The 15525-nt window shown below is 38.8% G+C and overlaps 1 protein-coding gene across 1 annotated transcript; it reads left to right on the top strand.

Moving 5' to 3' along the window:
* The first annotated feature begins 3938 nt into the window (after nt 1-3938).
* Nucleotides 3939-15489, top strand: rab4b (RAB4B, member RAS oncogene family). The gene is made up of 8 exons (XM_030151598.1): nt 3939-4129; nt 7395-7475; nt 8867-8981; nt 9745-9807; nt 11521-11675; nt 11851-11946; nt 12773-12948; nt 13059-15489. Exons 1-7 carry the CDS (start codon nt 4114-4116, stop codon nt 12886-12888), a joined length of 642 nt encoding a protein of 213 aa, XP_030007458.1. The 5' UTR covers nt 3939-4113; the 3' UTR covers nt 12889-12948; nt 13059-15489.
* Nucleotides 15490-15525: the final 36 nt, after the last annotated feature.

Raw genomic sequence — 15525 nt, 5'->3', positions numbered from 1 at the left:
CAGGTCTTTTATCTGTGTTACTCAAGTAAGTCTCATGTCCTAAAAATTGTGAATTACTTCATGTCATTGAAGTCCTTCACCTATGATCTGTCAGATGTTGGTTTGTGTGGTCTACGCGCCTCAGCTTCATCACCAGTGAGTAACATCAGCCCTCAAATCAACAATAATTTTGACCACTAATTATCAATATACTTTAAAAAAGTGAATTAAACTTAAGTGAAGTTCCTCAGCTTTTCAGTGATGTTACATATATTTTATTTGGACATGCAGAGCCTCCGCTGTCAATGTGTTTTAACACTAAGCAACACTGATTCATCATTATTTCCTACTTTGAGTCAGTAAATGACACTAACTTGCTTCGGAAGTATTAGATGCAAACAGTAATGTATTTAGTGGTCTAAGATAATCATTCATTCATTCATTCATCATCTGAACCTGCTTCATCCTAGGGTCACGTGGGTCGCTGGAGCCTATCCCAGCTACTTATGGGTGAAGGTGGGGTCTAAGATTTTAACATTCTATTTTCTAAGTAAGAAAAAAAAATTGTAATAGGTTCTCTCTGAGTATAATTGTAGAAAATATCACATTTATTTTGATTCTTATTATTTTTCAGGAAAATTGTGACTTTAAATGAACCGGATTGAAACTGAGGTACTCCTGAATAAGATGATGTTGACTTCTGATTCTGATTATACAAAGGAAATATTTCAGAAAAATCAGTAAGATGGTACATGTCAGGTACCACAAAAACCATTCTAAGTCGCTGAGGGTTAAATCAGGTTGTGCTAACAAGGTTACTTTTGTTGGAGTCTTATGGGTTTGTCTTGACCACAGACTTTACTGACAGCTGTTTCTTTGGAATTATTACTAGAGTACCAACTGATGGATGAAAACTGACTTGCAGCCTCATAATAAAATCTAAATATTATTTATTTCAATGAATAATCAAAATCAACCCAAACAACTATGTGACCCTCATTAGCTTCATGTCTGTAGGTTTGTGGGTCTCTGGGTTGATTGTACTTCCTATGACTTTATGGATCACATGTCTGTATCATTTGTTTCTCATAAAAGAAGCTGCCTTTAAGCATGAAACCACGATTTGTTTTAAATATCAGAAGTCCCCCAAACTGAATATGTCTACACTTTTACACTGTATAGTGTTAAATAAAAGACACAATGAAACTAGTAATGTGATAAGAGAACAATCAGATAGTCACACTTTAGACTCCTATTTTCTTACATAAAAGACTGGGTAGTAGTAGACTACTTATAGCTGACTGCAGGGGATCCACACCACTACATGTCTCCATAATGGAAGGATGAAAGAGCATGATCTATGAATAGCTAAAAGGAACCTGATAGGCTGCACCTTTTATCTCTTACTCTAAGTATGATGTTAAGGAAGACCCTTCTAGTCTTCTCAATCATTTCTTGAATTTCAAAGATTGCACTCCAGCTTTGTTCACACTGGGTGCCCATACCCTCTTACAGTTACTCAAATAGCCTGACATATCTCCCAGTGTCGCAACTTAAAAGCAGTTGACTGTCTTGAGCAGCACAAAATGAACTGAAGTGAAGTGGGGTAGAAACTGAGGTGGATGCCCTGGCATGCAAACAAATAATTGCACAAGAGCTACTGTGTATGCATATAAATACACCCCCTCAGACTGAATAAGCCGTACTGTTCATTCTGTACGCCAACACATTGGCAGCACACAGGCCTGTCTGTCACGCATTCAGTTTTCTGACAATTACATGTTGCATTTCTGATTTTTAGTTCAGTACAGGCACGGTGCTGCCTGTTAGCTCTGATACTATTACAGCCACTTGAGGTGTCTTATATTTTTTTCAACTCATTATTGTGTTCACACCATATGGCTATGTTTACAGCTCTGTGTCGTAATAAGCCCTTACTTCATAGAATCCTTTTGTTTCTGTATATAAAACAGCATGTTGTCAGGGATCCCGTTGTTTTACTGTATAGTTAATGACTCATGTGACAAACACCTTTGTATTTACAGTGATGAAAGCCAACTGCAGAGCTCACCTGTCTCAAAAATGATTCATGCAAACTGTTTTCTGGAAAATGACTCATTGTTTGTTGTTAACATTGTGGATGCTGAGATATCTCATGAATGTTCATGGGTTTTTGTGGGGTTTCCCCTATGTGCTCATCATGAACTCATCCTTTTTGATGTTGGATGGAAACTGTCTGGACTGGACATGAAAGAGTCTGATTTCTATGTCTTTTCCCCCTCCTTTTCAGTTATAACAGTTTATGTCAGCCCCTCTACTTTTAGTCTACTGCTGCCATTAGTGACACAGCGATTAAAGACAAGGTCAAAAGCACCAGACATCCTGTGCACAAACAAATATCTGCCTTAGTAATGGCACCTGCAATGGACAAGGGGACAAGAAGTAGAAAAGACTGAGAAACAATGAGCACTGAGACACTAACAAAGGTAAACAAAGCACCTAACGGAAGCACAAACCTCCCTCTTTTCTTTCTGCCTGCTGCACACCTTTGAGGCTGGTCTTTCTTGTAGCCCACCTTAGGAAAACATCCGTGCCCCCACACGACGCTGAGCCGAGTGTTTCCTTCTGTCTTTAATCTTAGTGAAAAGAGCTTTTAACAAGGCTGGGGAGGATGAGGGGATCTGCCAAAGCAGAACAAAGGCAGGGAGGAACTAGTAGAGATAGTAGCGGAGTGGAGGGCTCTGTAATTTATCACCTGTTGCCCTTGGGCAGACCTGCACTCCACACCATGGACTTTGTGTGTGTGTGTGTGTGTGTGTGTGTGTGTGTGTGTGTGTGTGTGTGTGTGTGGGTATGGAAAGGTGATGAATGAATAAGCAAAGAGCAAAGAGCAAAAAAGAAAAAAACATTCCTCATTCCTTTTAAACCTCAAACGACATTGCTTCTTTGAGCAATTATTTCCAGGGGAAAGTAGTTCTCCTCTTGCCAAAGATACCACATTTATGCATAACTCCCTCAACCACAGGTTGTGACACTACATGTTGATGTTCTGATTAATACGACGAAGAAATATCTGTCTAAGATGTGGTGACACACTGAGTAGAATTGGCCACTTGCATGTTTTCTCGTAGGAGATATTACATGGGTATTGATTGCAACTGCACATAGATAAGATACAGGGTGATGCAAATACAAAATAAATCAAAAAATATTGTATTATGTATATCAAAAAATCTAGACACTTTATTCCTGATATAAACATGGACGTGTGTCGCATACAACAGCTTGACGTCTCCAGAAAATTCCACCATTTTCCTTTATCCTTGTCTGCCACCGTGTGGCCTTCTGTTGTAACTACATACACACAACTCCACAAACTAGACAGGGTTGCAAGTAACAGGGCAACGACCCTCGATTTAGGACTATAAAATTACCAAAATTCAGATTTTTTTTTTTTTTTTTCAAATACATAAGCTTTGCATTTTCTCAAGTGAAACATGTTTTAAAACAGAATCACAACAATTAGTTTACTAATGTGTCAAGGCACAGAATGGTGTCGTTCAAGCTGCGTTCAAGTCACCACTTGAATACTCTTCGCTGTGTCAAAATATTAAATTCTAATTAGAAAAACAACAGTCTATGGGCATCTATTGTGTTAATACCATCATCACCGTACCTTTAACAAAGCACACTTGAGAAACGAGGGTTTAATAGAAATTATACTAATTTTACTCTAATAATTGCTGTCACATTGAATCTAAAAGGCACTAACTCTGTGTTGTTTCCATGTTCCTTTTTCCTCTTTTACTTGTAATGTAAATTATTTCTATACCATAATAAATCAAACATATTTTTCTCTTCTCAAAGAAATGCCAGTTTTATTGCGAGTCAGTCATAAAACTTAAAATTCCAACGTGGCCGAATACCATGTAAGGCAACACGAATGACGTAACACGCAGCTGCCGTGGTTGGTTGTGGTCGGAGCAAAGGAAGCTAGGAGGCGATAAAGGAAACATCTAGCATCGTAGATAAACACCCTAAGAAGGTGTGAACCCAGCGAGCAGACAGCTGCCACAACCCCAGGAGACCAGAGACCAGTAAAGACACGACTGAGTCCTAACAGCGAAGTACAACATGTCTGAGACGTACGGTATGTTACAGGCCGACAGACTGTAATTTCATGCTTGCTAACCGTAACATGCACTCAGCTCAGTGGTCTGATGTGACAGCCTGGCTAGTTAGCTAGATGTTTAGCTTAGGTTAGCTGTTGGCTAATGTGCCACCTCATCATGTCTATAGATTTTAATAGTGATAACTATGCATAGTTGGTACATTTTCATTCAAATAGACAGTTATAGAGGGCGTTCTCCTTTGTATATTGACTGGTACCTGCGTACGATGGCGGGGTGTCTTGCTTCCTGAATCGGTCAGTAATAAACAGATGGTGATACGTTGCCAGGTAAAAGTTGGGCAAACTTCAGTCACACAGATAAAGACACAAGTGGACACTTTGAGTGATGCGTGTGCAGACGCTGAACTGACCTGAATGTGTTTAGATTAAAGAGTCGGCGACCTTGCAAACTGTAAAAATGATGCATTTGTTTCTTGATGCTATGAGTGTTTACTTAAGACTTAGCCAGTGGCTTCAAGGCCTTCACGAGGAAGTCAGGTAGTAACCTGCGGCTGATCTTTCTGTAATTATGGCACAGCAGCCAGCTTTGTCTCTGGTTTCCATCACAACTAATCTTATCCTCTGTACAAGCACTACTACAGGTATTTAAATACAAGCTTCACCGCAGATCAGTATTGACAGAATCAATGAATTGCCCTTTTTTGTATGACTTGACATTGATGTATGAGTCTTGAGTTAATTCTAATTTTCTTTAACAAATTTTAACATGAGTATACCCGATTGTATCAGAAGAACAATATGCCAGACACTCTAGACTCACTTGTTTTGAAATAGCACACCATCACCTTCTCGTTTTACACTCACCACACACACACACACACACACACACACACACACACACACACACACTCTCTCTCTCCATCAGTTTCTACTTATACGCTGTCTCCCTAATTCCTTGTATGAAACTTTATTCCAGTGGGCGGTATGTGTAAAAGTGCCAGCATTAATGGCATCTGTAATAGCCCTTTATTGATTTCTGTCTCAGTCTCCAGTATTTCCTCTTCGAGGGCATGTAGTGGAAATGACAAAAAGCCTCACATGTACAGCTGCAACCTTTGTAGACACTCGGTGGAGCGCATACCTCAGACAAGGCCCTTCAGCCATGTAATTAATCAAATGGCATATCTCACAATGTAATGCTTTTATGGATCTTCTCTAAAATTTGATTGTTTTCTCCAAGGGCAATACCTTAACCCTGCACCAAGTTTTATGAAAGTCAGTGCAATAGTTTTTTCCAAAATCCTGCAGTGAGACTAACAAACTGACAGTAGCAATAACAGTGTTCTTGGTGAAGTTAGTAAATGCTTTGTCAAGTTGCATCATCCTAGATGAAATTCACCCAATTTGAAGTCATCGCAATCAGGCATTTTCATTAGCTCATCCTGCATACTTTCAGACATAAAGAATAAAGGATGAATAAATACATGTTTCATGGTGATGTTGAGTGTTTTCTAGTCTGTAGCAACTGCTAATTATTCATTTACTGATCTAAATTGCTTATACAGAGAGCTTTTTTCCCTAAATGAGTCTTGCTAGTATTATGCTAGATGTTAAAATATTACAGTTTGTGTTCAATAGGCTTCTCTTACAAATAATGTTCATCACTAGCAAAATTCTAGGTATTTCCTGCAGTCTTCATTTAGTCTCATTTGTGTTGCATTCTCAGACCATGCATATATCATTTCAAGTGCAAATGCCTAGTGAATTTGGTCAGTAGTTCAGACAACACAAGAGTTGTCGCTATGTAAATGAATGCACAGAACAGAACAGTGCAAGTCTGTTCCCTCAGGGGTTATTTAATATTGATGTGTAAAGAATACAATAGCCTGAAAAACTGCTGTTGAGAAGGCAGCATAGCATTCCTTTCTCCCCATTGCTTTGACATATTGATGGCTTGATTGTTGTATGCAGATCTCACATGGGACTATGTGATGTCTGGAAAGATGCTAAAAAGCTGAGGCAAGCTTTTAAACCAGAGCAGTTGGCTTTTGATTCTGTCAGTTCTGCTGTCATGACTATTGACAACATGCAGTTGAGATGTAACACAGGCCGCTGTTGGAGATGAAAACAGTCTTTCCAGCTTTGCAGTGTTTTAGCAGTTTTAGATCCGTGAATTTGACCTCTAGCTTGTGTTGCTTGAGAAAGCACTCCCTTCAGCAAACAAAGGTGCACTATAAACTAGGCAGGGACGCGCGTGTGTGTGTGTGTGTGTGTGTGTGTGTGTGTGTGTGTGTGTGTGTGTGTGTGTGTTGATGAAGGTGGCTCCAAGAGCACTTGCATAATAAGTTTAAATGTCACACAGGAACTAAAGATCAGTCTTACTGCCTCTCTGTCTTTTCTGAACAACTTTCTCCTCTGCATGTTCACCTGGCTGCTAATCTGTGCAGAAGCTACTATTCATTTGCCAGCCAAGCACTTCTCCCTGCAGAGCCAGCACTTAAGCCTAAACTTAAATCGCACACTATCCTGAAATTCCAACTGAAATAAGCTCTCAAGAGGAAAGGTGTAGTTTACAATCATTATTCTCTCAAAGCTTCAGGAAACCCCAATCTCAGATTCATTGTTATTCTGTATTAATTACCAAACAGACTCTCTAATGGCTTTTATACAGATTTGCTGACATATTCACCTCATCATAGTGTTTTATATCTCATGAAATCTAGTTCAACCTGCAGTACAGCCCATATGTAAATAACCCCTGTTCTATCTGGTCACAGCACACAAAGAATATTTTTACTCTGGAGATGACTGTGCATGTCAGGGGCCCAAGTCATTTGGGCCCTGGATCATATGCGTGGGTGGGATTGTACTTTCCGGAGTGCAGGCCCACTCTACTAAAACAACAACAACAACAACATCTGTAGGAACAGCTGGCCATAGTTATCCAATCCCTCAAGTCAGTTACTGTAAGCCATGTTTAATAACAATAATGCCTTGGCTTTGCACTAATGACATGCATTAGTAAGAACTGCTCTTTTTATACACTTAATTTTTCACCTCATGCAAATAAGTAAATGAAATTTGTATCAGTTGTAGCATGACTACAGACTGAGGCTTAGTGATTAAAAGGCTAATTGTTGGATGCTAAATGTAGGGGCTCAATAGGATTAAAAGGAATTCAAGGATTGTCTCTGAGGAGGTGGAGCAAATTGCAGCAGGTTTACAGTCTCGGCTGATATTTGTGTACATTGATCTCTCTGTATCTCCTCTCCTTTGCCTTCAGATTTCCTATTTAAGTTCCTGGTGATTGGCAGTGCTGGAACAGGAAAATCCTGCCTCCTCCACCAGTTCATTGAGAACAAATGTAAGTTTCAGTTGGAAACTCTATTCAGCTACAAAAACTGAATAAAATGTCATGTGAATGCTACAGTCATTTTATTCCATGGTAGGAACCCACACAGTCATGTAGACTACAAAAATGTCACTCACCTGCTGAATTTTCATTTCCTCATATGGGTTACTCATTGACTTTCACATGGTTTGAAACCATAGTGGTAGAATAATTTGTGTTGTATGCCCGTCCATTTACAGAAGGTAAAAGCTGATCCATGGAAATGTAATGCAAGACACCACAGTTTTCTAGTTCAAGCAGCATGAAAAAAGCTACTGCTACTCCAGAAATTCAGTGTTTTGTTTAGGTAAAGACATTTGAGAAATCAGACACATACACACACATATTAATTAAAGACGTGTTACATCCCCATGCTGTCAGCGGAGAAAAGACGGGAGGCCAAGGTGACGGTGTTAATCTCCTCTGGGCTCCTGCGGGTCCTCTGATGTGGATAAGATAACAGCTAATGTATTTTAAACAAGCCCAGCACACCAACTTATAGATCTGATCAGGTTTGATGTGCACACCTGTACAGGGACATGGAAGGACTACACCATGTCAGTTCACAAAAAACACTGAGCTTTCCCAAAGCTCATGTCATGTTTTATCCAGACAGAAGAAATAATGTGAAAATATCGATTAGGTTCAAAATGCTGAAGTTCTACTTGATACTTTTTTTAGTTTGTTCATCTGAAGTAAATGTGATCATTAATACATATATATTCAAAGCCTTACCAGTTTCTTATCTAATTGCTGCTAAAATGTAAAACAAAACCTTAATAAAGATGATGGTTACTTCATTGTTGAATCTTTTATTTTCAACAATTATCTGTACACTTTCTTATGACCAAATTTTGACTTTGTGCAGCATTAATATATTCCTTGTTAGAGCTGTATTTTTTTCAGTTTTACTCAACTAATATCTGGCTACATTAGCAGAAACATGGTTACATAAAACTATCAAATCTGCCAAATCTGACCTGAAAATTATTTCAGACTTAATATATTACAAGACACAAATAGCTTCCAAAGTCACGGAGGAATAATCTTTGAGTCTGCAGTTGAGGCATTTTTTGGTAGCCTTGATTAATTGAATTAATTAAATGTATTGCCCTAGTTTCAATTATATCTAGTGAGTTATTTGGTAATGCAATGAAAATAACTGCTACATACATAGCTAAAGTTGGCTCCAGAGCTGGAAAAACAAAGCAAAAAACTGTTATCAAGTGAAGTGTTACATTTAGACTATTATGAAGAAAACTTATTAAAGCTTCCATCATGGTATTACTATAAGCATGAGCTGACATTACTATTAGCACATTACCTTTCCATTTTCCACATTCTTCTACCACCTCTTTTTACAGTCAAACAGGATTCAAACCACACTATAGGCGTGGAGTTTGGTTCCAGGGTGGTCAACGTAGGAGGAAAGACGGTCAAACTACAAATCTGGGACACGGCCGGGCAGGAGAGATTCCGGTAATAATGGATTTAAGTCAACTTCTGAATACATATGCTGTCAGTGGTTTATATTTTGTACCAGTGACATACGAAGTCATGTGGGTAAATCCAGAGTGACCACAGTCTTGCATCATAGGAAGTGCAAAATTAACTGGTATTGTATGCTGACGATAAGAAGAGCTACCAATTCACCTTCAACAAAAAACATTAAAGGGGTCATATTTTGCTAAACGCACATTTATTAGTCTTTGGTAGATTTATTTTTGTATTTGGGGACCTTAACAGTTTATAAAGTTTGAATTTCAACCCCCCAGCACTCAAAACAACTTTTCTGGTGTTTTTAGTCAGAAATAGGGTTGGAGGTGGACCTGTGGAGTTGAATTAATGAAGAATTCAGAACCAAGCATAGCAATTAACAGTTTATGTAGACCACGGGGAAATATTTTAAAATGCATAATTCCAGGTTGTTTTTGTCTAAGACAGCACTGTCTTTTTATGTGTTTGTCTATGCTGGTTTGTGTCTATGTATATTTGGCTGTTTATAGTGACATGTATATGTGAAGGAACAGAAACTGTTTTTTTATTTTTGTCACACATGGCATAACCTTCCATTCATGGCTCTCCAGCCTCTTGCTTTATATTTGTATTTATTCTTTTTATTTTTTAGTGTTCTTTGAAAAACTCAATAAAGATATGCCCAGAAAAAAAGCTAAATATTACTCCTTTAACTGAACATGAAACTGTAAATATAATAAACTCATTTCTTCTTTTCCTTTCTCAGTTCTGTGACACGCAGCTATTACCGAGGAGCAGCCGGTGCACTACTCGTCTATGATATTACCAGGTAGAGCCATACCCGGACTGTCATGCCACTTTTTTGTTTCCTTTTGTAACGCATGAGGAGCATGCGTAAATTATTTGTTCTTCATATTGTGGCTACTCTGATAGCGTGTCTTTATTAAATAACAAAATGATTGGAAACTGCTGAGAAAACACAGCAGTTAGAGAAGCACACCTACACGTTCACACCATTTTCAGCTTTTGAAATTGGATCTGGCTGAAGTTGGATTAAAATTTACTGACCCATAAAGATAGATGGTAAATAGTATTTCACTTTACTCACTGTTTACTGATCTTTTTTTTTCTTTTGTGTGAGCTGTTCAGTGACCATACCATCCATGAATTGCACAGTTTGATGACATTGTACCGAGACCGATGTGATATGAATACCAGAACCCATTCACAGGCCTGTATTTCATAAACTGTGGGTTTCCATAGAGGGAATGGGAAATCAAGACAGAGCAACGGCAGTAATGCAGAGAGACAGAAATGTAATACAGTTTGTGTTTGTAAGAATGTGTGGGCTTTTGTGGCATGGAGAGTGGCAGGAGCTGTTATTTAGTGATATCGTATCACATCATCATATCACATCGTCTGGCAGGCTGCAGTGGTTGGGGAAGCACGAGTTCATCACGGAAATTGTCACCTGTGGGGAAAAAACAGGAACGGAGAAAGCTGCTGGGGGGAGGGAAGGAAAACACCAGACCAAGTAGTAGACATAGATTTGTGGCACATTAAACAGGTGAAAAGATTAACAGGAAGATGTATGTGAAACTGTGTGAAAGAGGAGCGTGTGTTGTATGTAAAGCAGAGTGCAGCCGAAGCTTTGGGATGAGAAACGACGTCATCCTGTAGCTGTTTGTGAATACAGCTGTTAAACATTATTCTGCTGACCCACACCCTTCTGCTCACCTCATGGGCCTCATGCTACATGGACACCAGAGGGCTGTTGCCATGGTGAGGTGACTTCAACGCCTCCCCCCACCAAAAAAAAAATATGTATAGTAATAAATGCATATTTGAGAATCATTTTAAAACCATATGATTTCATTAACTGAATGGAGAATGACAGAATTGTAAGTAGCCCTTTACTGACCTGCTACAGTCTGCACATATGGACTATAACCAGCCCTATAAATCTAGTCTATTACACTAGTAACCATGTAAAAGTGTCTGTTGTTACAGAATGTTTCACACAAATCAATAAGCCCATCATTTCAGATTTTTATTCAGTATATCCCAGCAAACTATGTTATTTGTTTGCTTGCTCTTTGAAAGACTTCCATTACTTAAACCCTTTTTTAGGATTTATCTTCTTCTAACTTACTGTATGAAACGTTAAAATATAACATTTGCATAACTAACTTGTTTTCACTTACTTTGAAATGCGATATATGCTAGCCATTTCAGCATAGCTTCAGTTTGTAATGTTATTTGATTATGTTTTATATTTATTTATTTATTTTGCTTCAAATCTCCTTGACAAGTACCTTATAGTAACTACAGTAAAGCTCTTGATATACTCACTAGCATATGTAGACAGTGGCAGTATACTGTTTACTGCTGCGTAGATGGATGGACATGTTCATGATGCACTCTGAGCTGGTTAATCTGGTCAGTATTTGTAGGCAGGTGCAGAAATGATTTACGTCAACAATAAACTGCCCCATATTTATATTGTAGCCATTGTCGCCATATGTCTTGTGCTGTCTTACAGCCGGGAGACGTATAATGCCCTGACCAACTGGCTGACAGATGCACGAACACTGGCAAGTCCCAACATTGTTATTATCCTGTGTGGCAACAAGAAGGACCTGGACGCAGACAGAGAGGTGACCTTCCTAGAGGCTTCACGCTTCGCTCAGGAGAACGGTAACTGATTTGTAAAACCTCCTCTGACATCAAGTCTCCATCTCTTCTCATTCGTCTTCCTTTTGCTTTGTTTGTCAGAACGTATGCCTGCTTATCTTATCTTTTTTTTTTTCCCTCTGGCTTGTTATATTCATTGTTTCCCTGATGACTGGATGTATTAAATTTGCCTTTGCAGAGCTAATGTTCCTGGAGACCAGTGCTCTGACTGGGGAGAATGTCGAAGAGGGTTTTCTCAAGTGTGCTCGCACCATTCTCAACAAGATAGATTCAGGTACAGGTCTTCATTTGTTTGTTAAATAGGTGTGTCTGCATTGAGAGCATATGCAAATGTTTGCATGTTTTCTGAGCTGGTTTGGAGTTGCCTTTTAGGGTGTGTGACAGGTGTTATGTTATGTTTACTGTGTCTGTTATTTCATATCATTCAGTGGCTGCTTCAAGAAATCCAATAATGATTTTTATAATAAAAAAATCATGGAAAGGAATGCTTCTAGGACTCAAATAAGAGTTTGTTTGAGGTGCTCTTTGGAAAAGGGATTCATAAGGTAGATAAACAGGAAGAAAACTCCAAGGCACTCTCTTTAGGCAGTAAAATGCCTTTATTCTCACAGCATGGTCATGTGTAGACCTTAAAAAACACTTAAACGCATTTCAGCTTCAAGCCTTTCTGACTTCCTGATGAAGGCTTGAAGCTGAAACGCATTGGAATGAATTTTATGTCTTAATACAATGCTGACAGGTCTGGAAAAATATATTGGATTATGAAGTTAACATTATTTCTATGAAGCTACTTTAAGTTTAATCTGCATTAAAAAGTATATTGGAGCAAATGTATGTTTATTATGTTTAACACAAATGCAAAAACAACACAGAAACATTAGCCACTGAAGCAGCTGGTATGTTACGATGTATGTGCACTAATGCATGTTTCCTCTCCTCTAAAAATATCGCCTCCACAAGTAAAAAGTAAATTATACATTTAGTGAAGAAAGAAATCCTGTTTGGCAATTCAGTTTGTTGAAATCTGCAGAGATGCAATTGCAAATAACTTTCTTGTATTATCTTTTTAGCTCACAGTGTGATTGTGTTGTTTTTCTAAGGTGAGTTGGATCCAGAGAGAATGGGCTCAGGTATCCAGTATGGAGACGCTTCGTTGAGGCAGCTGCGACAGCCAAGAAGCAACACCACACAGAACAAACAGCAGTGTAATTGCTAGGGAATGGGCCCCACCCTCATGTCAGCCCACAAATCCACACAGACCACACGTCCCCTACAGGTCAGTGTCTTTTTTTTTTTTTTTTTTTTGTCAGTCTTTAAATAGAAGTACTTGACACTTTTCCTGATTGATGGTCACACACTGTTCTACCTTCTGTCCTCACGTCTCAGCTCCAGGTGTTTTGGGGTGTGTCGGACCCTCCTCTGCAGTCTCACACACCTTGGATCACCTGGATTTAGTGGTCACAGAGATCACTGCAACCCCTGACCTCTGACCTCTGGTAAGAGTTTCTCCTTCTTGTCTGAGGAGGTCACTTTGCCCCTGCATCTGGACCAGGGAAACCCCTCAGTGTGAACTCGGTAGGATAATAAAGAAGAGGAATGGTTTCTCAGTTACTTACCAGACAAGGACGTGTCACGGGTTGTGTATGGGCTGCCCTGCTGTTTTATCCTTGTGCTTTTTGTTCTGGTTTTTAGTCACATACTCCTACATGCTTTGCACACCATTGTTTGTAAATTATTATTTTGAAACTTTTGGCATTTATGCAACATTCAACCTGCCCAGGTATGGTTTCACCTTTTTTTTTTGACATTGACAAAGGTATCATATTTTCATTATTTGATTTCTTATTTGCACTCAACAGAACTCCTCTTAAATTAGCCTGTCCCTGATGGTGACAAACTAATATACATCTCCTCTTGTAAGTAAAACTGAGTCAACATGAGTGTCACATTTTGATTACGTGTCCGTATAAGTATACTTTGACCCAGATGCATTTCAGATCTCTGTGAAGGTTTCTGCAGTTGTTATTCATTCACTTTTACTAGATCTGATTGAAATTGAAGCAGCTCATTTGTGGAATTTGGTGTATTTGAGATCTTTAAGTCATTTTTGGTTTGTATTGAAATTCATCATGTAGAGTATTGGCCTTAGTAATACACTCAATATTGTGATTTGATTTGATTTGATTTGATTTTTTTCATTTTTTTTTTTTTCATTTTTCAGTCACTGTGTCTCTTATTTGTCAGTGCCGTCTTTTTAATGGGTCAGGTTGAAAGCACAAAAAAAGACTTTCTGTTGATTTTACTGCCTAAAGTCCTGAAGTCTGTAGACTTGCATTGTCAGATTCAGACCACGTGTAAGTCGCGCGTGTAAAACTATCTTCTCTTTGCAAAACTACCGATGTCTTTGACTCCTCCTGCTGGGCTTTTTCACCATTTAATCTTGACCTCCCTTAAATTCATGCTGCTCTACATGCACATACTCTACAAGGGACGTCACAGGAAACCACAGCTGGTTTAGCCTCAGTGCCATGTTTGGAAGTTTCACCCACCCACCCGGTTCCCTTATAAAGGCTCGACACTGTTTTAAAGGTTGCTTGATAAAAGTGAACATTCTGTTTTTCACTTTGCATTTTCGCCTGTTGTTGCCGAGCACCGACGCAGCCCTCAGTCCCAGCAGATTGAGTCACCAAGCTTGCCGAGCTGACCCAGATGTTTTCTCCTTAGAACAGCCCCTGTGTTGCTCTAGAGCGAAACGGGGAATTTCCACTGAAGCACGGTTTCCTCTATGTAACCCTGAGAGCGGGGTTTGTAGTGTTGCTGGAGGAGCATGATGTTAACGTAAAAACATCCCAAAGTCCCGCCTGACTGAGTTAAAGGCACTGCTTCTGTCTTAACCACCAAAGGCAGGTTGCACTGACCCAGCCACAGGGAGATCAAAACAAACTGCCTGAAAAACGTATTTCTCCTCAAGTGTTAGCATATGTTCACGTACACAAACCATATGAGTTTAAGCTCCAGTGAGCCAGCACACTTAAGGAGGAAGGATGGTGGATTGTGCAAACATGGAGTAAATGTATGATATCAAGAGACAGATGGTCAAACAAAATTCATAAAATATTGGCATTGTGTGATAGTTTGTCTCCTTCTGCAAGTGCACTTTTACTTTTGAAATTTCATTTTTGTTTTGTTTATATGCTGTAAGTATAGAATTGTACATTTTATTTTACTTGAACTGAATACTGTAATAAAGATTTTAATTGTAGATGTCATTATTTCTTACTAAATAACAACTGAGATGGTAATTAGATTTCATAATTCTGTTACCACTAAAGACTGATGTGAGGTGACAACTCCTGCTATGTGAGAGTTGATTTGTTGATGGTTCACTGCAGACGTGGATGTAATGATGAAAGGATGTAGACTTCCTGAGCTGCAGGAGGCTGTCAACAACCGAATCATTCATATTCACAAGTTGTTGCAGACACAGTAAAGTGTTTTCCTCTAAGTGGTTGTATACTGTTGAATTTACTTAGAATACATCTGTATTTATGATCCTGTACAGCTCATAACAAACACTCATTATAAGTCATTTAAGCTTTATTTTATGATGGAGTTTATAACTGGATTAAATCATATAATGAACACAATCCAACTCAGTTGTTGCTTAGTAACAAATGTTATATAATCAACCTAAATACTACTGTACATCTGAAGTTATGCTGTAAATAAGATTTGTCTATTGTCAGTTGAGGGTGAGTGTTGCTCATTGATTGTAATGAATATGCAATTCCCAGTAAACTGCTTGTTTTTTCAGTTATCTTTGACTTGTCTCCAGTTTTTAGTCCGACATTTC

This window comes from Sphaeramia orbicularis, chromosome 13 (assembly GCF_902148855.1).
Source record: "Sphaeramia orbicularis chromosome 13, fSphaOr1.1, whole genome shotgun sequence".
NCBI classification, from domain to species: Eukaryota; Metazoa; Chordata; class Actinopteri; order Kurtiformes; family Apogonidae; genus Sphaeramia; species Sphaeramia orbicularis.
This window is presented reverse-complemented; position numbering and strand designations above follow the sequence as displayed.

Coding starts and splice junctions, on each gene's coding strand:
- rab4b (XM_030151598.1), top strand. Junction 7,476..8,866: donor CCAGTTCATTGAGAACAAAT/GTAAGTTTCAGT, acceptor CTCTTTTTACAG/TCAAACAGGATTCAAACCAC. Junction 11,676..11,850: donor ACGCTTCGCTCAGGAGAACG/GTAACTGATTTG, acceptor TTGCCTTTGCAG/AGCTAATGTTCCTGGAGACC.